The sequence below is a fragment of the Hemitrygon akajei genome, unplaced genomic scaffold, assembly GCF_048418815.1.
Source record: "Hemitrygon akajei unplaced genomic scaffold, sHemAka1.3 Scf000079, whole genome shotgun sequence".
Lineage (NCBI taxonomy): Eukaryota > Metazoa > Chordata > Chondrichthyes > Myliobatiformes > Dasyatidae > Hemitrygon > Hemitrygon akajei.
The window spans coordinates 1,551,139-1,577,243 of record NW_027331965.1 but is presented as its reverse complement, the minus strand read 5'-3'; the positions used below and the strand labels follow the sequence as shown (position 1 = coordinate 1,577,243).

The 26,105-nt window shown below is 50.8% G+C and overlaps 1 protein-coding gene across 1 annotated transcript; it reads left to right on the top strand.

Moving 5' to 3' along the window:
- The first annotated feature begins 811 nt into the window (after positions 1 to 811).
- Positions 812 to 26,105, top strand: LOC140722520 (killer cell lectin-like receptor subfamily B member 1A). The gene is made up of 9 exons (XM_073037238.1): positions 812 to 889; positions 2,914 to 3,008; positions 3,691 to 3,762; positions 5,092 to 5,211; positions 8,192 to 8,308; positions 11,420 to 11,518; positions 15,956 to 16,098; positions 24,126 to 24,190; positions 25,144 to 26,105. Exons 1-9 carry the CDS (start codon positions 837 to 839, stop codon positions 25,331 to 25,333), a joined length of 954 nt encoding a protein of 317 aa, XP_072893339.1. The 5' UTR covers positions 812 to 836; the 3' UTR covers positions 25,334 to 26,105.

Below are 26,105 nucleotides of genomic sequence, written 5' to 3'. Positions count from 1 at the left end.
ATAACAACGATGTCGTGATGGGAGATTTTAATGACACAAATATCAATCGGCATCTTCCCAGAGCAAGGGATGAGATGGAGTTTGTTAGGTGTGTTCAGGAAGGTTTCTTGACACAATATGTATGTAATCCCACAAAAGCAGAGGTTGCATTCATTTGGTATTGGGAAATAAACCTGGTCAGATGTCACAACTCTCAGTCGGAGAGATTTTTGGAGATAGTGATCAGAATGCTATCTCCTTTACAATAGCATCGGAGAGAGATAAGAACAGACAAGTTAGAAACGCATTTTGTTGGAGTAAGAGGGATTATCAGGCTATTGAATAGGAACCTGCAAGCTTAAATTGGAAACAGATGTTCTCAGAGAAAAAGCATTGCAGAAATGAGGCAAATGTTCAGAGGATATTTGTGTGGAGTTCTGCATAGGTACATTCCAATGTGACAAGGAAGTTATGGTAGGGCACAGGAACCGTGGTGTACAAAGGCGGTACAAAACCTAGTCAAGAAGAAAACAAAAGCTTCCAAAAGTTTGAGAGAGATAGGTAATGTTAGAGATCTGGATGATTATAAGGCTAACAGGAAGGAGTTTAAGAAGGAAATTAGGAGAGCTCGAAGAGGCCATGAGAAATTCTTGGCGGGCAGGATTATGGAAAACCCCGAGGCTTTCCTCAAGTATGTGCAGAGTAAGAGGATAAGACGCGAAAGAATAGGACCGATCAAGTGTAACAGTCGGAAAGTGTGTATGGATCCGGAGGAAATAGCAGAAACTTAACGAATACTTTGCTTCAAGTATTCACTGTGGAAAACGATCTGGGTGATAGTAGCGATCACTTGCAGCATGTTGATATTCAGAAAGAGGATGAGCTGGAGCTTTTGGAAAACATCAAGTTGGTAAGTCGCCGGGACCGGATGAGATGTACCCCAGGCTACTGTGGAGGCGAGGGAGGAGATTACTGAGCCGCGGGCGATGATCTTTGCAACATCAAGGGGGACGGGGGAGGTTCCAGAGGATTGGAGGGTTGCGGATGTTGCTCCTTTAACCAGAAAGGTTTCGAGATATCTCAGGGAGTTATAGACCAGTGAGTCATAACTCTGTGGTTAGTAAGTGGATGGAGAAGATCCTGCGAGGCAGGATTTATGAACATTTGGAGAGATTTAATATGATTGGGAATAGTCAGCATGGTTTGTCAAGGGCAGGTCGTGCCTTAAGGGCCTGATCATTTTTTTTAGGATGTGACTAAACAAATTGATGAAGGAAGAGCATTAGATGTAGTGTATATGAATTTCAGCAAATCATTTGATAGGTTTTCCCTGGAAGGATTATTGAGAAAGTAAGGAAGCATGGAATCGAGGGTGGAAGGAGAAGTGAAGGAATAAGTGAACTGGATGTGGAAATATATGGGAAGAGGAGGAAATAAAGCAGTTCAGGTCGGATAAAGAAAGAAGGTGTAGAGGGGAGAGGAAGTGGAGAGGGAAGGTACGTGATAGAGAAGACGTTGAGGTGGGGAAGGTGAGTGGGACAGTAGGAGCCAGTGCCATGCGAAGGTGGGAGAATGAAGAGAGTGATTGAGGGAAACGAAAGGAAGAGGAAGAGTGGGGAGGGAAGGAGGAAGGTGTGGTGGGAGAGAACGGGAAGCTCGGAGGTAGGATGGGATAAAGAATGGAGGGACGGGGGAGATGTGATGAAGGAGATGAAGGCGGACATTGGGAAGGGAGGGGGAATACAGAAAGCATCTGTGAGTGTGTAAGCACTCCTGCGTGTCAGGGTGACAGGAGTGTTGGTCGTGGAGAGCAGAAAAAGAGAGGGGAAGATGGAGGAGGGTGTGGAATAAGATAATGGAGAAGAAGAGACAGTGGGGCAAAGGTGGACGAGAGGAGGTAGAGAAAAGAGCAATGGTTGAGGAGGGGAGGAAGATGGGATAGAAAGAGAGAGAGATTGGGGAGGGAAAAGGAGAATGAAAAAGGGAGAATGGGGGAAGTTTGTGGAAGGAGAACGAGAGGAAAAGACAGAGAATTCCACGGAATAAGGAGGGAGAGAGAGAGAGAGAGCGCGCGCCACTGGACGAGGAAAGCGAGGAAAGCGTGTGAAGGGAAGCAAATTCGTGGAGAGCTGTTCACTTCACTCGGAGGGAGGTGGGCTTTGGGTGATTCTCCCGCTACCCTGCTTTCTCGCAGACAGGGAGTCTGAAGCCCTGGCCATGAGCAGGAGCAATGGGAGCGTCCAATGCTTAAAAGGGGAATCAGCTGGCGGTGCATTTGTCCTGGATAATTACGGCTCTGTATGATAATAAAATCCCTCGGACGTTCCCTCCTTCCTCATTCCTGCCCTCCTTCTCAACTCACCTCCTCCAAATCCTTTCCTTTCTTCGATTCCACATTCTCTACTTCGATTCCACATTCTCTCCGTCCTTCCAGAATCCCTCCCCCATCTCCACCGCGCTCTCCATTCTTCCTCTCCTCCTCTCTGCTGACTTGTTCCCTCCTGACCTCACACCCTAATCTCCATTCACAGGCCCTCTCTCACCAATCACTCTCCAACTCTCCCGCCTTCATTTCTCCAAGTCTCACCCACTCCGCTCACTTTTCCCCATCTCCATCACTCCTTCCGCCCTGCTCTCTCCACATGCCCCTTCTCTCTCCCTTCGCCCCAGTCTGTCCATTGTCACCCACATCTCTATCACTATCCGAACACGAATCCTCCCCTCTTTCTCCCCACTCTCATTACTCTTCCCCCAACCACTCTCATTTCTCACGACCACCCTCTGCAACACCCTCAATCTCTCTGCTCCCCGCACTTCCTCCCACTGCTCTCGGTTCCTCTATTCATCAGCTCTTCATCCGGCGTTGGTTGGTACCGGTCGAACCCACTTGTTAACACAGGCTTCCTCTGAAAACGGTTGCTTCCCCTATCTAAGCTCAGAGACGCAGAGACTCCTCGGCAGGATGGACCGGAGCGAGAGCTACTTGACTGTGAATATGGGAAGAAATGACTCACGGTCTCCTTCCCGAGGTGAGTGCGGCAGAGACAGGCGACTGATCTGTTCTGCAGCTTATCCTGGTGTGAGTGATCGGACGGGTGGAGTGAGTTTCACATTATGACTGTTCGGGAGTGTGTGATGAGTGAGTGTGGAGGGAACTTCACTCTGTGCCTTACCCCGGGAGTGTGTGATGGGACGGTGTGGAGGGAGATTCACTCTGTGCCTGACCCCGGGAGTGTGTGATTAGACGGTGTGGAGTGAGATTCACTCTGTGTCTGACCCCGGGAGTGTGCGATGGGATCGTGTGGAGGGAGATTCACTCTGAGTCTCACCCCGGGAGTGTGTGATGGGACGGTGTGGAGGGTGATTCACCCTGTATCTGACCCGGGATTGTGTGAAGGACGGTGTGGACAGAGAATCACTTTGTGTCTGACCCCGGGAGTGTGTGATGGGAAGGTGTGGAGAGAGATTCATTTTGTGTCTGACCCCGGGAGTGAGTGATGCGACGGTGTGGATGGAGATTCACTCTCTGTCTGACTCGGTGAGTGTGTGATGGGACGATATGGAGGGAGATTCACTCTGTGTCTGACCCCGGGAGTGTGTGATGGGACAGTGTGGAGTGAGATTCACTCTGTTTCTGACTCTGGGAGTGTGTGATGAGACGGTGTGGAGGGAGATTCACTCTGTGTCTGACTCTCGCTGTTCTGTCCCCAGGTGAACCTGATGTATCGTACGCGGAAGTTAATTTCAAACGCTTCTCGGCACCCCGAGTCCGGGCAGATCGAGGTCAGTTTCATCTTTGTTGGTTTTAACCTGTTCAGCTGACGTGTCCAAACTTGTCGAGAGATATCCGGGCAAACGTACCTAATGATTGCCTGTTTGAGCATAAGACGCAGGGAACGGGTGTGAGAGATGATGGTGTGGTAAACTTTGTGGGAGGGACGGTATGGAGGGTGCTGTGAGGAGGGAGCTCCCTTGGAGGGGCGGTGCAGAAGGCGAGCCGTGGGATGGTTTGAGGAGAGTGGGCTGTGAGAAGGGTCGGTGAGGAGAGAGAGCATGGGATGTGCCGTGTGGAGGAAGGGGCGATGAGGAGCGAGCGCTGTGGGATGGTTTGAGGAGAGTGGGCTGTGAGAAGGGTCGGTGAGGAGAGAGAGCATGGGATGTGCCGTGTGGAGGAAGGGGCAATGAGGAGCGAGCGCTGTGGGATTGTGTTGCGGAGATGAGTGAGCGCCGTGTTGGTGTAGTCAGGTAGGAACGCCGTATAATTCCATAACCACTCTCTCACTTTTCTGAACCTCACTCTCTTTTCCTTCTTTCCACTTCTCTCCCCTTCCTCACCTCCTCACACCCTCTCCGCTTGTCGTCTCTCCCCTTTGCCTCTCCCCGTTTCCCCCACTCTCTCCCACTGTCCCGTTCTCTTCGCTCTCTTTCATTGTCTCCTCTCCCTCCCGTCTCTCCTCCATCACAGTCACCGTCTCTACCACTCTCAGTCTCACCCTCGCGGTCTTTTCCTCTCTCTCCGCTCCATCTCATCCTTCCCCGTACGCCCATCCCGGAATTCCAGCCTCGCTCTGTCGCTATATTTGCCCCTCAATTCCCGTCACGTCCTCTCCTCCTCTCTATCCACGGCTCTCTTCCTTTCACCTCGTCCCCCCCCCCGCTCTTCTCCCTCTCTCTCAAATTCTCTTTTTATCTCTTCTCCATCCCTCTCCCACTTTTCTCCTCCCCACACACTCCCTTCTCTATCCCCCTCTCTTTCCCTCTCTCACACGTCTCCCTGACCTCTCACTGCTCCAGACTCTCTGCCCTGTCCCACCCCCTCTGTCTCCGGCTCTTTCACCCCGTTCTCCCTCCCCATTCCTTCTCTGCAACATCCCGCCCATCGCCCTTGTCGCAACCTCCTTCTCTATGTCGATCGCTCTCCTCCGCTGCCCCCTGTCTCTCCTCTCTCTACCCCTCTCCCTCACCCTCTCTCTCGAATTCTCACCCTTTCTCTCTCCGTCACTTGCCTCTCTCCCTTCTCTCACCTCTCTCTCTTCTCTCTCTTCCCAACACCCTCCTCCATTCGCTACCGCTCACACTCTCTTTGTTATCTGCTCTCTCTCCCTCTCCCAGACGGTCTGAACTCCACCTACTCAGAACTGAACTTTAGGAAAGAGGAACCCTGCATCGATGAGCACGAAGATCCTCCCATTGCCTCGGGATCCAGCGGGCTGTCAGCCACTGCACAAACAGGTCAGAGTTCACAGCGATGACGTCAATTTGGAAAGGTCACGTGTCATACTCCTAAGTGTCCAAGTTTCTAATGCATCTTTCTCGACAATTTCCTCTGTCAGTTCATCCCACAGACTGACCAAGGAATAAAATCCCGACCTACCCGACCTCTCTCCATGCCTCACTTCCCCAAGTCCAACATCCTCGTAAACCTCCCGGCACAGTGGCCTTTCCTATATCCGGGCGACCAACACTGAACAACAGCGGCGTCACTGTACATCTGTAATTTGACCTCCCGCCTCCTGTACCATCATCTTCCCGAACAGTGTACCATCTGTGACCCTGTTAATGAGTAGGTAGATTATATCTACTCCCCGTGCTTGATCTTTCCTTCCCGTGCAAATTAGCCCGACAAATCTTCTTGGGTCTCAGTCCCTCCAATATCTCTCTCCTTCCTCCATCTGCCACCCACCGGACCTTCCACCCCACTTTCTCTCACTCCTCCTTTATTACTCCGTCTCTCCCTCCCTTCCTTTCTTCCATCTCCAAGAGTGATCTAACATCTGGGATCTTGTGACAGTATTTGATAAAGTCAGTGTACATGGTATCTACTAATCAGGACAAATAGGTCCTCCGCAATCAAATCGGTCAGTCTAATCTCCCCCGGCCCCACCATCTTATACAGAACAGCCCCACAATAGCTCATTGAAGTCCTATCTATCACGCCTTTTCAGAATGGCAGGCAGTGACTAATGGGGTTCCGCAAGGCTCAGTGCTGGGACCCCAGTTGTTTACAATATATATTAATGATTTAGATGAGGGAATTAAATGCAGCATCTCCAAGTTTGCGGATGACACGAAGCTAGGCGGCGGTGTTAGCTGTGAGGAGGATGCTAAGAGCATGCAGGGTGACTTGGATCTGTTAGTTGAGTGGGCAAATTCATGGCAGATGCAATTTAATGTCGATAACTGTGAGGTTATCCACTTTGGTTGCAAGAACAGGAAAACAGATTATTATCTGAACGGTGGCTGATTAGGTAAAGGGGAGGTGCAACGAGACCCGGGTGTCATTGTACACCAATCATTGAAGGTGGGCATGCAGGTACAGCAGGCGTTGAAAAAGGCAAATGATATGTTGGCATTCATAGCAATAGGATTTGAGTACAGGAGCAGGGAGGTTCTACTGCAGTTTTACAAGTCCTTGGTGAGACCGCACCTAGAGTATTGTGCAAACACGAGGAAATCTGCAGATGTTGGAAATTGAAACAACACACACAAAATGCTGGTAGAGCACAGCAGGCTAGGCAGCATCTATTGGGAGAAGCGTTGTCGACGTTTCGGGCCGAGACTCTTCGTCAGCACTAACCGAAAGGAAAGATAGTAAGAGATTTGAAAGTAGTAGGGGGATGGGGAAATGCGAAATGATAGGAGAAGACCCTATCGTTTCCGCCTGCACCACTGCCGCCTGCAGCCTATTCAAAAAAAAACTTACCCCGGACATCTCCTCTGTACACACTTCCAAGCACCTTAAACGCATGTCCACTCGTCCAAGCGATTTCAGCCCTGGGAAAAAAAGATCTGTCTATCCACATAATCAATGCCTCCCAATATCTTGTACACCTCTATCAGGTCACCTCTCATCCTTCGTCCCTCCAAGAAGAAAAGTCTGAGTTCACTCAACCTATTCTCATAAGGCACGCACTCAAATCCAGTAAACATTCTTGTCACTCTCCTCTGCACCCTTTCTATGGATTCCACGTCTTTCCTATAGTGAGGCGTCCAGAAATGAGCTCAGTACTGCATGCAGGGTCTGACCAGTGTCCTATATAGCTGCAACATTACAACCCGGCTCCACGATTCCCTGATTCAATTCCACGATTGATGAAGGCCAGTAAACTATACGCCTTCTTAACCACAGAGTCCACCTGCGCAGCTGCTTTGAGCTCGGACCCCAAGAATCCACTGATTCTCCACATTGTGAAGAGTCTTACCATTAACTCTATATTCTGTCATCGTATTTGACCTATCAAAATGAACCACTTCAAACTTAGCTTGGTTGAACTCCATCTGCCACTTCTCAGCCCGGTTTTGCATCCTATCAATGTCGCGCTGTAACCTCTGACAGCCCTCTAACTATCCGCACACAGTGTGTCAACAGCAAACTTACGAACCCATCCCTCCACATCTTCATCCAGTTCATTTCTAACAGTCACGAAGAATAAGGGACCCAGAAGAGATCCCTGATGCACTCCACAGAGCACTTAATTCCATTCAGAATATGACCCGTCTACAACCACTCTTTGCCTTTCGCGGGCAAGCCAGTTGTGGATCCACAATGCAATATCCCCTTGGATTCCATTCCTCGTTCCTTTCTCAGTAAGCCTTGCACGGGGTACCTTATAAAATGCTTTGCTGACATCCATATACACTACATCAACTGCTCTTCCTTATCAATGCGTTTAGTCACATCCCCACAAAAATACAATAAGTCTCGTAAGGCACGATCTACAGTTTACAAAGCCTTGCTGACAACTCCTAAACAAGTTTTACCTCTCCAAATATTCATAAATCCAGCCTCTCAGGATCTTCTCCAACCGCTTACCAACCGCTGAGGTAAGATTCACTGGTCTATAATTTCCTGGGATACCTTTTCTGACTTTTTTGAAAAAAGGAACAACATTCGCAAACTACCAATCCTCCGGAACCTCTCACGTCCCCATTGATGATACAAAGATCATCGCCAGAGCCTCAGCAAACTCTCCCCTCGCCTCCCACAGTAGCCTGGCGTATATTTCTTCTGGTACCAGCGATTTATCCAATTTGATACTTTCCAAAAGCTCCATTACATCCTCTTTCTTAACATCTACATTTTCAGGCTTTTCCGTCTGCTGCAAGTCATCACTACAATCACTAAGATACTGAAGTAAAGTATTCATTAAGCAGCTCCTATTGTCTTATTAAATATTTATCGTGATCTTTTGGTCGTATGGTCTCTCCACAGCTGCGCAAGAACGGGAGTCGAAAGTGAAGATCGGAAATAGACCGTACCGTCTGATCTGCCTACTCTGCCTAGTTACGTTCGCCCTCATCGTGACATTGGCCGGTCTCTCAATCCATGGTGAGTGGAACGGTCTCCGGGTGGAATCAGAACATAAATAAAGAGAGTGGAATGAATTGTTATTATAAAACACCACAGTGACACTGACACGCCGCTTACCGTAACACCGACTAAAACACATCACCACAACACGGACACACCCCGAACCGTGATAAGAACACGGCCTTTACCGTGTGGAGTCAGACCGGAAAGCGGGTGGAATATATTGAGATTGTAAAACACAACCGTGAAACTAACACCGATGGAAGAAGGCAGGATACATGAAGTTAAGAAAGCAAGGATGGGTCTATGGAGGGACATAGGGTAGCAAGAAAAGAGATGAAGAAGGGGCTGTGGAAAGAAAGAATGAAGCAAGAGAAGGCCTTGGTGAGCAGGGTAAAGGAAAAACCCAAGACATTCTTCAATTTTGTGAAGAACAAAAGAATGACAGGAGTGAAGGTAGGACTGATGAGAGATAATGCTGGGATAATGTGCCTGGAGAATGTGGAAGTTAGCGAGGTCCTCAATGAGTACTTATCTTCGGAATTCACCACTGAGAGGGAACTTGATGATGGTGAGGACAAAATGAGAGTATTTAATGTTCTGGAGCATAGTGATATTAGGGGAGAGGAGCTGTTGTACTTGTTAAATACATAAGGACGGATAAGTCACTGGGGCCTGACGGAATATTCCCCAGGCTGCTTCACGAGGAGAGAGAAGATATTGCTGAGACTCTGGCTAGGATCATAATGTCCTCGTGTCCACGGGAATGGTACGGGAGGATTGGAGGGAGGCGAATGCTGCCCCAAGTTCAAAAACGTTAGAGGGATAGTCCGGGTCATTATAGACCAATGAGACTTACGTCTGTTTTGAGAAAGGTGTTGGAAAAGATTCTTAGTGATAGAATCAATGGGCATTTAGAGAATCATGGTCTGAACAAGAACAGTCAGCATGGCTTTGTGAAGGGCAGATCGTGTCTAACAAGCCTGATAGAATTTTTGAGGAGGTGACCAGGTATATAGATGAGGTTAGTGCAGTGGGTGTGATATACATGGAATTTAGTCCGGCATTTGACAAGGTTCCAGGAGGTAGAGCTTATTTAGAAAGTCAGAAGGCATGGGGTCCAGCGAAGCTTGGCCGTGTGGATTAAGAATCGGCTTCCCTGGAGAGTGTCGTGGTGGAGGGAGTACATTCTGATTGGAGGGCCGTGACTAGTGGTGTTCCACAAGGATCGGTTCTAGTACCTCTAATTTTCGTGATTTTATTAACGACATCGATGTGGGGGTAGAAGGGTGGGTTGGCAAAGTTTGGAGACGACGCAACGGATGGTGGTGTTGTGGATAGTGTAGAGGACAGTCGAAGTTTGCAGAGAAACATTGATAGGATGCAGAAGTGCGCTGAGCAGTGGCAGATGGAGTTGAACCCGGAGAAGCGTGAGGTGGTACACTTTGGAAGGACAAACTCCAAGGCAGAGTACAAAATAAATGCAGGATACTTGGTAGTGTGCAGGAGCAGAGGGAGCTGCGGGTACATGTCCACAGATAACTGAAAGACACCTCACAGGTAGATAGGGTAGTTAAGAACGCTTATGGTTGTCAGCTTTCATAAGTCGAGGGATAGAATTTAAGAGACACGATGTAATGATGCAGCTCCATAAAACTATGGTTCGGCCACACGTGGAATACTGTGTCCAGATCTGGTCGCCTCACTGTAGGAAGGATGTAGAAACATTGGAAAGGGTACAGAGGAAATTTACCAGGATGCTGCCTGGTTTAGAGAGTATGCATTTTGATCAGAGATTAAGTGAGTTAGGGCTTTACCCTTTGGAGAGAAGGAGGATGAGAGTAGGTATGATAGAGGTATGCAAGATATGAAGAGGAATAGCTAAACTGGACAGCCAGCGCCTCTTCCCCAGGGCACCACTGATCAATACAAGAGGACATAGCTTTAATGTAAGGGATGAGATGTTCAAGGGGGATATTATAGGAAGGTTTTTTACTCAGAGAGTGGTTGGTGCGTAGAATGCACTTCCTGAGTCAGTGGTGGAGGCAGATACACTAGTGAAATTTACGAGACCACTAGACAGGTGTATGGAGGAGTTTGATGTGGTGGTTTATATGGGAGACAGCGTTTAAGGGGTCGGCACAACAGAGTGAGACGAATGGCCAGAACTGTGCTGTACTATTCTATGTTCCATAACACGGACAGACCACAAACCGTGATAAAACACGGCCTATACCGTAACATAATCAAGACTCATGCTGACACAGAAACGCCATTCACCATCACATCAACAATGCTGTTACCGTAGCACGGTCACGACCTTCAGCAAGACGCAGATACACTCCTGACCGCGACACTGACACGACCATCGCCGTGACACACACGTGTCTGTAACACCGACATGCCCCTGACCGTGTTACTGATAAACTCCTCAAGGCGACACGGACACACACCTCACAGTGACACCGACACGCTCGCATCACCGTGACACTGAGGTACCGTACACCGTGACGTGATCCGCTCTGCACCGCATCGTGACAAAGACTCACACGTCACTGTAACACCCCTTACCGCAACAGTATCACTCCTCAACATCACACCGATGTACCGCTCACTGAGGCAATTACCCTCACCTCACCCTGAGACCGGTAAACCTTTTAACAGATACCGACACATGAATTTAGAATGACACAGTGACATCGACATAGAACTCTCCTTTGCACCGACACACACCTCAGCGTGTTACTCTCACACACACTGTGGCCATGACATGTCTCTCATCGTGACACAGACATAAAAATCTCTTTGCGACCAGCACACCCCACGCCAGGATACCGTGACACGTCATTGTGACCCGGTACGCCTCCCGCCGGGGCACAGGAACTCCTATCACAGAAACTCGGACATGCCCCGCACGATACTGACGCAGACACCCATAGTAGCCACTAAACCTTCACTGGGACACTGATATTCCCCCCAAGGTGGCTCCGACGCCTCTCACTGTGCCCAAAGGATATGCTTCACTGTGTCACCCTTCACCGTGACACCAACACAACACTCTCTGTGAACGGTTCGGTAGCGTGACGCTGACTCACGTAAAGGCTAAACATCCTTCACCATCTCTCTCAGTATCACAGATCCGTCACAAGTTCACTGAGATGGAAACGAAGTACAGATCTGTCAACGAAACCAAGGCTCAAATCTGTGAATTGTTAACCAACAGAAGAGGTGAGGCATCATCCCCCTCTTTCACCCCCTCCTCATCACAGGGCAGGCATGGAGAGAGGAAGAGTCACTCTGTGCTTGACATCGGGAGTGTGTGAAGAGATGGTATGGAGGGTGATTCACTCTGTGTTTGACCCGGTGTTTGTGTGATGGGAAGGTGTGGAGGAAGTTTCTCTCTATCTCTGAATCCAGGAGAGTGTGATGGGACGTTGTGGAGGGAGCTTCAGTCTGTGTCTGAGACTTTGCTGTGTGGTGTGTTGAGAAGCTGTAGAGGGAGAATCACTCTTCCTCTGAGAGAACGGGAGAATTTAAAAAGCGAGCAGATTGAGAGGTGGATGTCATTTCTTCGGCAGTTTAAACGGGGCACGACTACGCAAGCGCGTGAAGGTCGGCCTCTGAAGTAGCGAGATGGTTTAAAAAACGAACAGATTAACGGAGCGGGCACCGGAGTAGTGGGAGACAGAGTAGGAAGGGTTTGGCTCGAGAGGCTTTGGCGAGCAGAGACTGAGGACGAGCTTGCTCCCAGTGAGGTAAGGCTTGGTAAGCTACTTTAATGAATCTAATTCGCTTAGAAATAGGTAATGGAGGCAGCAGTTAGTGGAGTCGAGTGCTCCGTTTGAAGGACGTGGGAAGTCAGGGCGAGCCAAATTGTCCCTGATGACTACACCTGTAAAAGGTGCATCCGGCTGCAGCTCTTGACAAACCGAGTTAGGGAACTGGAGCTGGGGCTAGATGAACTTCGGGTCATTCGTGAAGCAGGGGCAGAAGTAGACAGGAGTTTCTGGGAGATAGTCACCCCTAAGAGTCAGGAGACAGGTTGCTGGGCGACCGCAGAACATCCCAGTGGCCGTTCCCATCAACAGGGAGGTTGAGCACTCAGATGCCGTTGTCCATGTAAGGATCAATGACGTGGATGGGAAGAAGGAGGAGGTTCTGCACAGAGAGTTTAGGGAGTTTGGGGCAAAATTGAATGACGGGACTCCAGGGTTGGAATGTCAGGATTGCTACCAGAGCCACGTGCCAGTGAGGCAAGAAATAGGAAGATAATGCAGCTAAATACGTGGCTAAGGAGTTGGTGCCGGAGGGAGGGCTTCATGTTCTTGGACAATTGGGTCTTGTTCCACGGAAGGTGGGGCCTGTTACGATGGGACGGGTTGCTCCTGTACAATAGGGGGACTAAAATCCTTGCGGGAAGGTTTGCTAGCGCTGCTGCGGTGAATTTAAACTAGATTTGCAGGGGGAGCGGAAACAGAGTGATAGAGCAAGTAGTGAGGTGGAGGAGGATAAAGGTAATGAGAGGACTGCTAGTGCATGGAGCAAAGCCAGATCTAACATATAAAGAGACTTTGAGGACAGTGAAGCAGAAATAAGGGTGTAAAGGTAGTAAGTTAGAAGGGCTACAGTGCGTTTCTTCAATGCCAGAAGTGACAGGAACAAAGTTGATGAATTGAGAGCTTGGATACGTACATGGAATTACGATGTAGTGGCGATTACAGAGACGGCTGGCACCAGGGCAGGATTGGATTCTCAATATTCCTGGATTTCAGTGGTTTAAAAGGGATAGAGAGGGGGAAAGGGGGAGAAGGGGTGGCGTTAATGGTCTGCAACAACACTACGGCTACAGAAAGGGTGGTTAATGCAGCAGGATCCTCCTTTGAGTCAGTATGGGTGGATGTCAGGAGCAGGAAGGGAGCAGTTACTCTATTGGTGGTATTCTATCGACATCTTGTAGCGGCAGAGGCATCCAGGAACAGACTGTGTGGCATATTTAGGAAAGGTGTAAAAATAACAGGGTTATTATCGTGGATAACTTTAACTTCACTAATATTGATTGGCACCTGATTAGTTCCAATGGTTTAGACGTTGCAGAGTTTGTTAAGTGTGTCCAGGACGGATTCCTGTCACAGTATGTTGATAGGCCGACTAGTGTGAATGCCATATTGGATCTAGTATTAGGTAACAAACCGGTTCAGGCCACAGATCTCATAGTGGGTGAGCATCCGGGGGACAGTGACCAACTCTCCCTGGCCTTTAGTAGTATCATGGGGAATGATAGAATCTGAGAGGACGGGGAATTTTTAATTTGGGAAGGTCAGAAACATAAGGCTGTAAAGCTTGAACTTGCGGGTAGGGATTGGGACGACGTATTTGCAGGGAAATGTAATATGGATGTGTGTTTGATGTTTAGGGATCTCTTGCAGGATTTTAGGGATAAATTTGTACCCGTGAAGAAGATAAAGAATGGTGGTCTGAAGTAATCATGGGTGATAAGTGAGGTGGAAAATCTAGTCAGGTGGAAGAGGGCAGCATACATGGGGTTTAGGAAGCAAGGATCAGATGGGGTTATTGAGGAATATAGGGTAGCAAGAAATGAGCTTAAGAAGGGGCTGAGGAGAGCAAGAAGGGGTCATGAGAAGGTCTTGGCGAGTACGGTAAGGGAAAGCCCGAATAGAGATACCGAATAGAGATACAGGTGGGAAGTTGTGCCTGGTAGTTGTGGAAATGAACAAGTTCCTCACTGAATACTTCTCTTCGGTATTCACCAATGAGAGGGAACCTGATGACAGTGTGGACAATATGAGCGAGGTTGAAGCTCAGGAGCATTGCTGATATTAAGGGAGAGGAGGTGCTGGAGTTGCTGAAGTACAATAGGACGGATAAGTCCCAGGGGCCTGACAGAATAGTCCACAGGCTGCTCCACGAGGCAAGGGAAGAGATTGCTGAGACTGGCTCGGATCGTTCCGTACTCGTTGTCCACTGGAATGGCACCAGTGGATTGGAGGGAGGCGAATGCTGTCCCCTTGTTCAAAAAAGGTAGTAGGTATAGTCCAGGTAATTATAGGCCTTACGTCTGCGGCGGGAAAGATGTTGGAAAAGATTTTTAGAGATAGGATCTGCAGGCATTTGGAGAATCATAGTCTGATCAGGGCAGTCAGCATGGCTTTGTGAAGGGCAGATCGTGTCTTGGAAACCTGTAAAGTTCTTTGAGGAGGTGACCAGGCAAATAGATGAGGATAGTGCAGTGGATGTGATCTATATGGATTTTAGTAAGCATTTGGTAAGTTTCCACACGACAGACTTATTCAGGAAGTCAGAAGGCATGTGATCCCAGGAGGTTTGGCTTGCCTGCAGAAAGCTGTGTGCCGTGACGGAGGGAGTATTTTCCGATTGGAAGTTGTGACTAGTGTTGTTCCAAGATGATCGATTCTGGGACCACTACTGTTCGTGATTTTTAATAACGACCTGGATGTGGGGGTAGAAGGGTGGGTTGGCAAGTTTGCAGACGACACAATGGTTGGTGGGGTTGTAAATAGTGTACAGGATTGTTGAAGATTGCAGAGAGACATTTATAGTATACAGGAATGTACTGATAAGTGGCAGATGGAGTTCAATCCGTAGAAGTGTGAGGTGGTACACTTTGGAAGGACAAACACCATGGCAGAGTACAAAGTAAAAGGCAGGATACTTGGTAGTGTGGAGGAGCAGAGTGATCTGGGTGTACATATCCACATATCCCTGAAAGTTGCCTCACAGGTAGATAGAGTATTTAAGAAAGCTTATGGGGTGTTGGCTTTCATAATCCAAGGGATAGTGGTTTTAGAGTCGCGAGGGAATGATGAAACTCTATAAAACCCTGATTAGGCCACACTTGGAGTACTGTGTCCAGTTCTGGTCGCCTCACTATAGGAATGATGTGGAAGCATTGGAAAGGCTACAGAGGAGATTTACTAGGATGCTGCCTGGTTTAGAGAGTATGCATTATGAGCAGAGATTACGGCAGCTAGGGCTTTACTATTTGCAGAAAGAAGGAGGATGAGAGGAGAAATGATAGAGGTGTACAAGATATTGAGAGAAATAGACAGAGTGGAAAGCCAGCGCCTCTTCCCCAGGGCACAACTGCTCAATGCAAGAGGACATGGCTTTAAGGTACGGGGAGGGAAGTTCAAGGGGGATATGAGAGGAAGGACTTTTACTAAGAGAGTGGTTGGTGCGTGTAATGCACTGCCTAAGTTAGCGGTGGAGGATAAAACAATCGTGAAATTTAAGACACAACCAAATAGGTATATAGAGGAATTTAAGTTGGGGGATATATGGCAGGCAGGGTTTAAGAGTCGGTACAACATGGTGGGCCGAAGGGCCTGTTCTGTTTGCACTAATCTATGTTGTATATCTGCGTCTATCTGACGTGTGTGCTGAGGTATTTTCATCTGGGAGTGTGTGATGAATGGTGTAGAGGGATATTCACTGTGCCTGCTACTCTTAATGTGCGATAGCACGATGTTGGGGGCGACGAAATTCTCTTTGTGCCTGACCTCAGGTGAACGTGATGGGACCGCATGGCGTGAAATTCACTCTGTTCATCACCCAAGGTGTGTGTGATGGAAAAGTGAGCAGGAAGATTCACTCTGTGTCTCACTGTTCCTTGTTCGTGATTTCCAGAGCAAACCTGTTCCGAGAATTGGATCACAAATGAAGACCGGTGTTATTACGTTTCCACGTTTGTAACATCTTTATACAAAGCGATTCAAGATTGTTCAAACCGTGATTCAAGGCTGCTCGAAATCGATTCAAAGGATGAAGAGGTATGTGTAACAGCACGAGAAGGTCCGACAGTAACAGAAGAATCAACACTCACACTCGGGGTCAGACACAGAGTGAAAACGAACAATACACTGTCCAGTCACACAATCCCGGGATCAAATACAGAGTGAATCCCACTCAACACTGTCCCATCACACACTCCCGGGGTCAGACACAGAGTTAATCTCCCTCCTCACCGTCCCATCACTCACTCCCGGGGTCAAATACAGAGTGAATCCCCCTCCACACTGTCCCAACACACACACCCGGGGTCAGACACAGAGTGAATCTTCCCCTACACCGTACCATCACACACTCCCGGGGTCAGACACAGAGTGAATCACCCTCCACACTATCCCATCACACACTCCCGAGGTCAGACACAGAGTGAATCTCCCTCCACACCGTCCCGTCACATAGTCCCGGGGTCAGAAACAGAGTGAATCTCCCTCCACACCGTCCCATCGCACACTCCCGGGGTCAGACACAGAGTTAATCTCCCTCCTCACCGTCCCATCACTCACTCCCGGGGTCAAATACAGAGTGAATCCCCCTCCACACTGTCCCAACACACACACCCGGGGTCAGACACAGAGTGAATCTTCCCCTACACCGTCCCATCACACACTCCCGGGATCAGACACAGAGTGATTCACCCTCCACACTGTCCCATCACACACTCCCGAGGTCAGACACCGAGTGAATCTCCCTCCACACCGTCCCGTCACATACTCCCGGGGTCAGAAACAGAGTAAAAACGCACAATACACACCCGTCACACACTCCCGGGGTCAAATACAGAGTGAATCTCCCTGCACACTGTCCCATCACAAACTGCCGGTGTCAGGCACACAGTGAATCTCCCTCTACACCGTCCCATCACACAATCCCGGGGTCAGACGCAGAGTGAATCTCCCTCCACACTATCCCATCACACGCTCCGGGGGTCAGACACAGAGTGAATCTTCCTGCACACCGTCCCATCGCACACTCCCAGGGTCAGACGCAGAGTGAATCTCCCTCCACACTGTCCCATCACACATTGCTGGGGGTCAGACACAGAGTGAATCTTCCTCCACAGCGTCCCATCACAAACTTCCAGAGTCAGGCACATAGTGAATCTCCCTCCACATCGTCCCATCACACACTCCCGGGGTCAGACACTGAGTGAATCTCCCTCCACACCGTCCCATCACACACTCCCGGGGTCAGACACTGAGTGAATCTCCCTCCACACCGTCCCATCACACACTCCCGGGGTCAGACACTGAGTGAATCTCCCTCCACACTGTCCCATCACACATTGCTGGGGGTCAGACACAGAGTGAATCTTCCTCCACAGCGTCCCATCACAAACTTCCAGAGTCAGGCACATAGTGAATCTCCCTCCACATCGTCCCATCACACACTCCCGGGGTCAGACACAGAGTGAATCTCCCTCCACACTGTCCCATCACACACTCCAGGGGTCAGACACAGAGTGAATCTCCCTCCACACTGTCCCATCACAGACTCCCGGGGTCAGACACAGAGTGAATCTACCGCCTCACTGTCACATAACACACTCCCGGTGTCAAATACAGAGTGAATCACCTTCCACACTGTCCCATCACACACTCCCGGGATCAAATACATAGTGAATCCCCCTTCACATTTTCCCATCACACACTCCCATGGTCAGACACAGAGTGAATCTCCCTCCTCACCATCCCATCACACACTCTCGGGGTCAAGTACAGAGTGAATCACACTCCACACTGTCCCAACACACACACCCGGGGTCAGACACAGAGTGAATCTTCCCCTGCACCGTCCCATCACACACTCCCGGGGTCAGACACAAAGTGAATCTCCCTCCACACCGACCCATCACACACTCCCGGGGTCAGACTCAGATTGAATCTCCCTCCACACTGTCCCATCACACACGCCCGTGGTCAGAAACAGAGTGAATCTCCCTCCACACGTTCCCATCAAACACTCCCGGGGTCAGAAACAGAGTAAAAACGCAAAATACACACCCGTCACACACTCCCGGGGTCAAATACAGAGTGCATCTCCCTCCACACTGTCCCATCGCACACTCCCGGGGTCAGAAACAGAGTAAAAACGCAAAATACACACCGTCACACACTCCCGGGGTCAAATACAGAGTGAATCTCCCTCCACACTGTCCCATCACACACTCCCGGGGTCAGACACAGAGTTAATCTCCCTCCTCACCGTCCCATCACTCACTCCCGGGGTCAAATACAGAGTGAATCCCCCTCCACACTGTCCCATCACACACTCTCGGGGTCAGACACAGAGTGAATCTTCCCCTACACCGTACCATCACACACTCCCGGGATCAGACACAAAGTGAATCTCCCTCCACACCGACCCATCACACACTCCCGGGGTCAGACACAGATTAAATCTCCCTCTACACTGTCCCATCACACACGCCCGGGGTCAGACACAGATTGAATCTCCCTCCACACTGTCCCATCACACACGCCCGTGGTCAGACACAGAGTGAATCTCCCTCCACACTGTCCCATCACACACTCCGGGGATCAGACACAGAGTGAATCTTCCTCCGCACCGTCCCATCAAACACTCCCGGGGTCAGACCCAGATTGAATCACCCTCCACACTGTCCCATCACACACTCCCGGGGTCAAATACAGAGTGCATCTCCCTCCACACTGTCCCATCACAAACTCCCGGGGTCAGGCACACAGAGAATCTCCCTCCACACCGTCCCATCACACAATCCCATTGTCAGACACAGAGTGAATCTCCCTCCACACCGTCCCATCACACACTCCGGGGATCAGGCACACAGTGAATCTGCCTCCACACCGTCCCATCGCACACTCCCGGGGTCAGAAACAGAGTAAAAACGCACAATACACACCCGTCACACACTCCCGGGGTCAAATACAGAGTGAATCTCCCTCCACACTGTCCCATCACAAACTGCCGGTGTCAGGCACACAGTGAATCTCCCTCCACACCGTCCCATCACTGAATCCCGGGGTCAGACACAGAGTGAATCTCCCTCCACACTGACCCATCACACACTCCGGGGGTCAGACACAGAGTGAATCTTCCTCCACACCGTCCCATCGCACACACACGGGGTCAGACACATAGTGAATCTCCCTCCACATCTTCCCAGCACACACTCCGTGGGTCAGTCACAGATTGAATCTTCCTCCACACCGTCCCATCACACACTCCCAGGGTCAGGCACATAGTGAATCTCCCTCCACATCGTCCCATCACACACTCCCGGGGTCAGACACAGAGTGAATCTCCCTCCACACTGTCCCATCACACACTCCAGGGGTCAGACACAGAGTGAATCTCCCTAAACACTGTCCCATCACAGACTCCCGGGGTCAGACACAGAGTGAATCTACCGCCTCACTGTCACATAACACACTCCCGGTGTCAAATACAGAGTGAATCACCTTCCACACTGTCCCATCACACACTCCCGGGATCAAATACATAGTGAATCCCCCTTCACATTTTCCCATCACACACTCCCATGGTCAGACACAGAGTGAATCTCCCTCCTCACCATCCCATCACACACTCTCGGGGTCAAGTACAGAGTGAATCACACTCCACACTGTCCCAACACACACACCCGGGGTCAGACACAGAGTGAATCTTCCCCTGCACCGTCCCATCACACACTCCCGGGGTCAGACACAAAGTGAATCTCCCTCCACACCGACCCATCACACACTCCCGGGGTCAGACTCAGATTGAATCTCCCTCCACACTGTCCCATCACACACGCCCGTGGTCAGAAACAGAGTGAATCTCCCTCCACACGTTCCCATCAAACACTCCCGGGGTCAGAAACAGAGTAAAAACGCAAAATACACACCTGTCACACACTCCCGGGGTCAAATACAGAGTGCATCTCCCTCCACACTGTCCCATCGCACACTCCCGGGGTCAGAAACAGAGTAAAAACGCAAAATACACACCGTCACACACTCCCGGGGTCAAATACAGAGTGAATCTCCCTCCACACTGTCCCATCACACACTCCCGGGGTCAGACACAGAGTTAATCTCCCTCCTCACCGTCCCATCACTCACTCCCGGGGTCAAATACAGAGTGAATCCCCCTCCACACTGTCCCATCACACACTCTCGGGGTCAGACACAGAGTGAATCTTCCCCTACACCGTACCATCACACACTCCCGGGATCAGACACAAAGTGAATCTCCCTCCACACCGACCCATCACACACTCCCGGGGTCAGACACAGAGTGAATCACCCTCCACACTGTCCCATCACACACTCCGGGGATCAGACACAGAGTGAATCTTCCTCCGCACCGTCCCATCAAACACTCCCGGGGTCAGACCCAGATTGAATCACCCTCCACACTGTCCCATCACACACTCCCGGGGTCAAATACAGAGTGCATCTCCCTCCACACTGTCCCATCACACAATCCCATTGTCAGACACAGAGTGAATCTCCCTCCACACCGTCCCATCACACACTCCGGGGATCAGGCACACAGTGAATCTGCCTCCACACCGTCCCATCGCACACTCCCGGGGTCAGAAACAGAGTAAAAACGCACAATACACACCCGTCACACACTCCCGGGGTCAAATACAGAGTGAATCTCCCTCCACACTGTCCCATCACAAACTGCCGGTGTCAGGCACACAGTGAATCTCCCTCCACACCGTCCCATCACTGAATCCCGGGGTCAGACACAGAGTGAATCTCCCTCCACACTGACCCATCACACACTCCGGGGGTCAGACACAGAGTGAATCTTCCTCCACACCGTCCCATCGCACACACACGGGGTCAGACACATAGTGAATCCCCCTCCACACTGTCCCATCACACACTCTCGGGGTCAGACACAGAGTGAATCTTCCCCTACACCGTACCATCACACACTCCCGGGATCAGACACAAAGTGAATCTCCCTCCACACCGACCCATCACACACTCCCGGGGTCAGACACAGATTAAATCTCCCTCTACACTGTCCCATCACACACGCCCGGGGTCAGACACAGATTGAATCTCCCTCCACACTGTCCCATCACACACGCCCGTGGTCAGACACAGAGTGAATCTCCCTCCACACTGTCCCATCACACACTCCGGGGATCAGACACAGAGTGAATCTTCCTCCGCACCGTCCCATCAAACACTCCCGGGGTCAGACCCAGATTGAATCACCCTCCACACTGTCCCATCACACACTCCCGGGGTCAAATACAGAGTGCATCTCCCTCCACACTGTCCCATCACAAACTCCCGGGGTCAGGCACACAGAGAATCTCCCTCCACACCGTCCCATCACACAATCCCATTGTCAGACACAGAGTGAATCTCCCTCCACACCGTCCCATCACACACTCCGGGGATCAGGCACACAGTGAATCTGCCTCCACACCGTCCCATCGCACACTCCCGGGGTCAGAAACAGAGTAAAAACGCACAATACACACCCGTCACACACTCCCGGGGTCAAATACAGAGTGAATCTCCCTCCACACTGTCCCATCACAAACTGCCGGTGTCAGGCACACAGTGAATCTCCCTCCACACCGTCCCATCACTGAATCCCGGGGTCAGACACAGAGTGAATCTCCCTCCACACTGACCCATCACACACTCCGGGGGTCAGACACAGAGTGAATCTTCCTCCACACCGTCCCATCGCACACACACGGGGTCAGACACATAGTGAATCTCCCTCCACATCTTCCCAGCACACACTCCGTGGGTCAGTCACAGATTGAATCTTCCTCCACACCGTCCCATCACACACTCCCAGGGTCAGGCACATAGTGAATCTCCCTCCACATCGTCCCATCACACACTCCCGGGGTCAGACACAGAGTGAATCTCCCTCCACACTGTCCCATCACACACTCCAGGGGTCAGACACAGAGTGAATCTCCCTAAACACTGTCCCATCACAGACTCCCGGGGTCAGACACAGAGTGAATCTACCGCCTCACTGTCACATAACACACTCCCGGTGTCAAATACAGAGTGAATCACCTTCCACACTGTCCCATCACACACTCCCGGGATCAAATACATAGTGAATCCCCCTTCACATTTTCCCATCACACACTCCCATGGTCAGACACAGAGTGAATCTCCCTCCTCACCATCCCATCACACACTCTCGGGGTCAAGTACAGAGTGAATCACACTCCACACTGTCCCAACACACACACCCGGGGTCAGACACAGAGTGAATCTTCCCCTGCACCGTCCCATCACACACTCCCGGGGTCAGACACAAAGTGAATCTCCCTCCACACCGACCCATCACACACTCCCGGGGTCAGACTCAGATTGAATCTCCCTCCACACTGTCCCATCACACACGCCCGTGGTCAGAAACAGAGTGAATCTCCCTCCACACGTTCCCATCAAACACTCCCGGGGTCAGAAACAGAGTAAAAACGCAAAATACACACCCGTCACACACTCCCGGGGTCAAATACAGAGTGCATCTCCCTCCACACTGTCCCATCGCACACTCCCGGGGTCAGAAACAGAGTAAAAACGCAAAATACACACCGTCACACACTCCCGGGGTCAAATACAGAGTGAATCTCCCTCCACACTGTCCCATCACACACTCCCGGGGTCAGACACAGAGTTAATCTCCCTCCTCACCGTCCCATCACTCACTCCCGGGGTCAAATACAGAGTGAATCCCCCTCCACACTGTCCCATCACACACTCTCGGGGTCAGACACAGAGTGAATCTTCCCCTACACCGTACCATCACACACTCCCGGGATCAGACACAAAGTGAATCTCCCTCCACACCGACCCATCACACACTCCCGGGGTCAGACACAGATTAAATCTCCCTCTACACTGTCCCATCACACACGCCCGGGGTCAGACACAGATTGAATCTCCCTCCACACTGTCCCATCACACACGCCCGTGGTCAGACACAGAGTGAATCACCCTCCACACTGTCCCATCACACACTCCGGGGATCAGACACAGAGTGAATCTTCCTCCGCACCGTCCCATCAAACACTTCCGGGGTCAGACCCAGATTGAATCACCCTCCACACTGTCCCATCACACACTCCCGGGGTCAAATACAGAGTGCATCTCCCTCCACACTGTCCCATCACACAATCCCATTGTCAGACACAGAGTGAATCTCCCTCCACACCGTCCCATCACACACTCCGGGGATCAGGCACACAGTGAATCTGCCTCCACACCGTCCCATCGCACACTCCCGGGGTCAGAAACAGAGTAAAAACGCACAATACACACCCGTCACACACTCCCGGGGTCAAATACAGAGTGAATCTCCCTCCACACTGTCCCATCACAAACTGCCGGTGTCAGGCACACAGTGAATCTCCCTCCACACCGTCCCATCACTGAATCCCGGGGTCAGACACAGAGTGAATCTCCCTCCACACTGACCCATCACACACTCCGGGGGTCAGACACAGAGTGAATCTTCCTCCACACCGTCCCATCGCACACACACGGGGTCAGACACATAGTGAATCTCCCTCCACATCTTCCCAGCACACACTCCGTGGGTCAGTCACAGATTGAATCTTCCTCCACACCGTCCCATCACACACTCCCAGGGTCAGGCACATAGTGAATCTCCCTCCACATCGTCCCATCACACACTCCTGGGGTCAGACACAGAGGGAATCTCCCTCCACACCGTCCCGTCACACTCTCCCGGCGTCAAACACACAGTGAATCTCCCTCTGCACCGTTCCATCACACACTCCCTGGGTTACACACAGAGTGAATCTCCCTCCACACCGTCCCGTCACACTCTCCCGGGTTCAGACACAGAGTGAATCTCCCTCCACACCGCCCCATCACACACACCTAGGGTCTGACACACACTGAAGCTACCTTCACAGAGTCCCGGAAGAGATTCCTGTTGTAATCAACTGAGAGAAGCTCCGTATCATAGTTTTCGATTCTTGGCATTGATACAGTAAATTTAAATTTCCCAGAACTTTATATCCCGCAACCTTGTGTACGGCACCCGTATATATTGGATTGGAAAATGCGAAAACAGGTGAGATTTGGACTGACTTATCGGGTGAGAGTTGGATATTGTGACAGTCCTGACGGGAGAAAATGGAATTCGTTTACGGTCCGAAGTAGTTTTGTGGAAAAAGTGAGGGGTATTGGGATTTGTTTGTATGTGGGTAGGGGATAGGGTGGTACAATAGGAGGATTTTGGGGCCGACACATGTCTACCGGGGAAGGGCAGGGCAATGTGAATATTTCGGAAACTGGCAGGGGGCAGTATGGAGAGATCAGTACACGGCGATTATTTTGGTACTGACGCATGTCAGTCAGGAGAGCGCGGTGCAGTGGGATCTTTTTGGAGATAGTCGCCGGGCTGTGAGGCCTGGAGGCAACAGCGGGATTAATTTAGTGAATGACTTAGATCTGAGGGGCTAGAGTAGGACAACTGCATTAGTTTGGAGACCAGTACAGGGCGATGGGCACACAGTGGGTTAATGTGATTATTTCAGAGCTTGTCGCCCGGCTTCGAGGAGAGGGAGGAACAGTGTGATTCGTTTGCTGAATGACACAGATCTGAGCGAAAAGAGCTGGGCAGCGGGATTAGACGGTGGGACAGCGTGGTTTGTTCGGGAACCGAAACAGATCAGAATGGAGAAGGTGGACCTGTTCGATTCGTATGGGGACTGACAGAGGACTGTGATGAGGAAGCGGTTCGGTGGGATTAGTTTGGGGCATTCGGGGCTGTGGGGAGACATTGGGTCAGTGCAATTAGCTGGGGACTGACACAGGATTGTGGGAAGACATTGGGACCGTGGTATCAGTCTGGGTACCGGCACGGGGCGGCGGGGGAGAGCGTTTGAGTGGGAGGAGTTTGGGGACTGACAGAGGCTGTTAGGAGAGAGTGATTTCCTGTGATTAGCTTGGGGACGGTGGGGGCTCGGGTTCTCTGCTGGAGCTGTTTTGTCTCTGTTGAAATTGTTTAATCCTCTTGTATAGGAATGCGAGCTTCCGTCTCCTGTACAAGGGGTCTTCGGGGACGCCCTACTGCTGGCAGTGTGATCCGACTGCAGTCAGTAGAAGTTACCCTTGCAATAGTGATCAGCATTTCATCTGCGAGAAGTCGTTGTTGCCGGATATTCCTGAAAAGATCCAGGGTCTCTGTCAACAGCAAGTGGAGGCGACGTGAATCAAATGACTAATTCCAGTCTCCCCTTCACTCTCACTCCCAGATCCTTTCAGATTCCCCGCCCAACCTCTCTGCACCTCCCTCCTACTCCAATTCCTCCTCTTAACGCGACCATATTCTCCCCACCACACACCGACAAACCTCTCTCCCCGTCCAACCCATTCTTTACCTCCATTCCTCCGTCCCGCTCTCTCTACCTATCTTATTATTACCTCGTACTTCCTCCGCCCGCTTTCTTCTGCTCCCTCTACCCAACTCTTTCACCTCTCTCCCACTTTCGTACCCTTCTCTACACCACTCTCTTCCCTCACCGTTCTCTCCATCTCCCCGATATTTCTCTCTCTCTCCTTTCCACCCACTCTCCCCTCAATCCTGTGCCGTCTGTGGCAGTGCAGCCGATCTGAATCCAGTGCCTACCCCTCTATTTCCCCACAGTCTCTTCGTCAACTATCAACCCTCCATCCTCTCAAACTCCCTCCTCGCCCTCTCTGTCCCATTCTCCAACTGCTGAGCCGTCCCCATTCTCCCCACTACAAACCGACGAAACTCTGTCGCCATTGACCCCTTGCTTTGTGGCCATTTCCAACCCGTCCCGTTCTTCTCCACCCCCTATTGCCTAGTCCTTTCTCTGCCCGCTCTATCTCCTCTCTCTCAGCCAACTCTCTCACACTCTCTGCTATCTCTCTACCCCTCTGACCCCCTTCCCTCTCCATTATCTCTGAATCCTCCGTCTCCATGATCTCTCTCTCTCTCTTTCATTCCCACCCGCTCT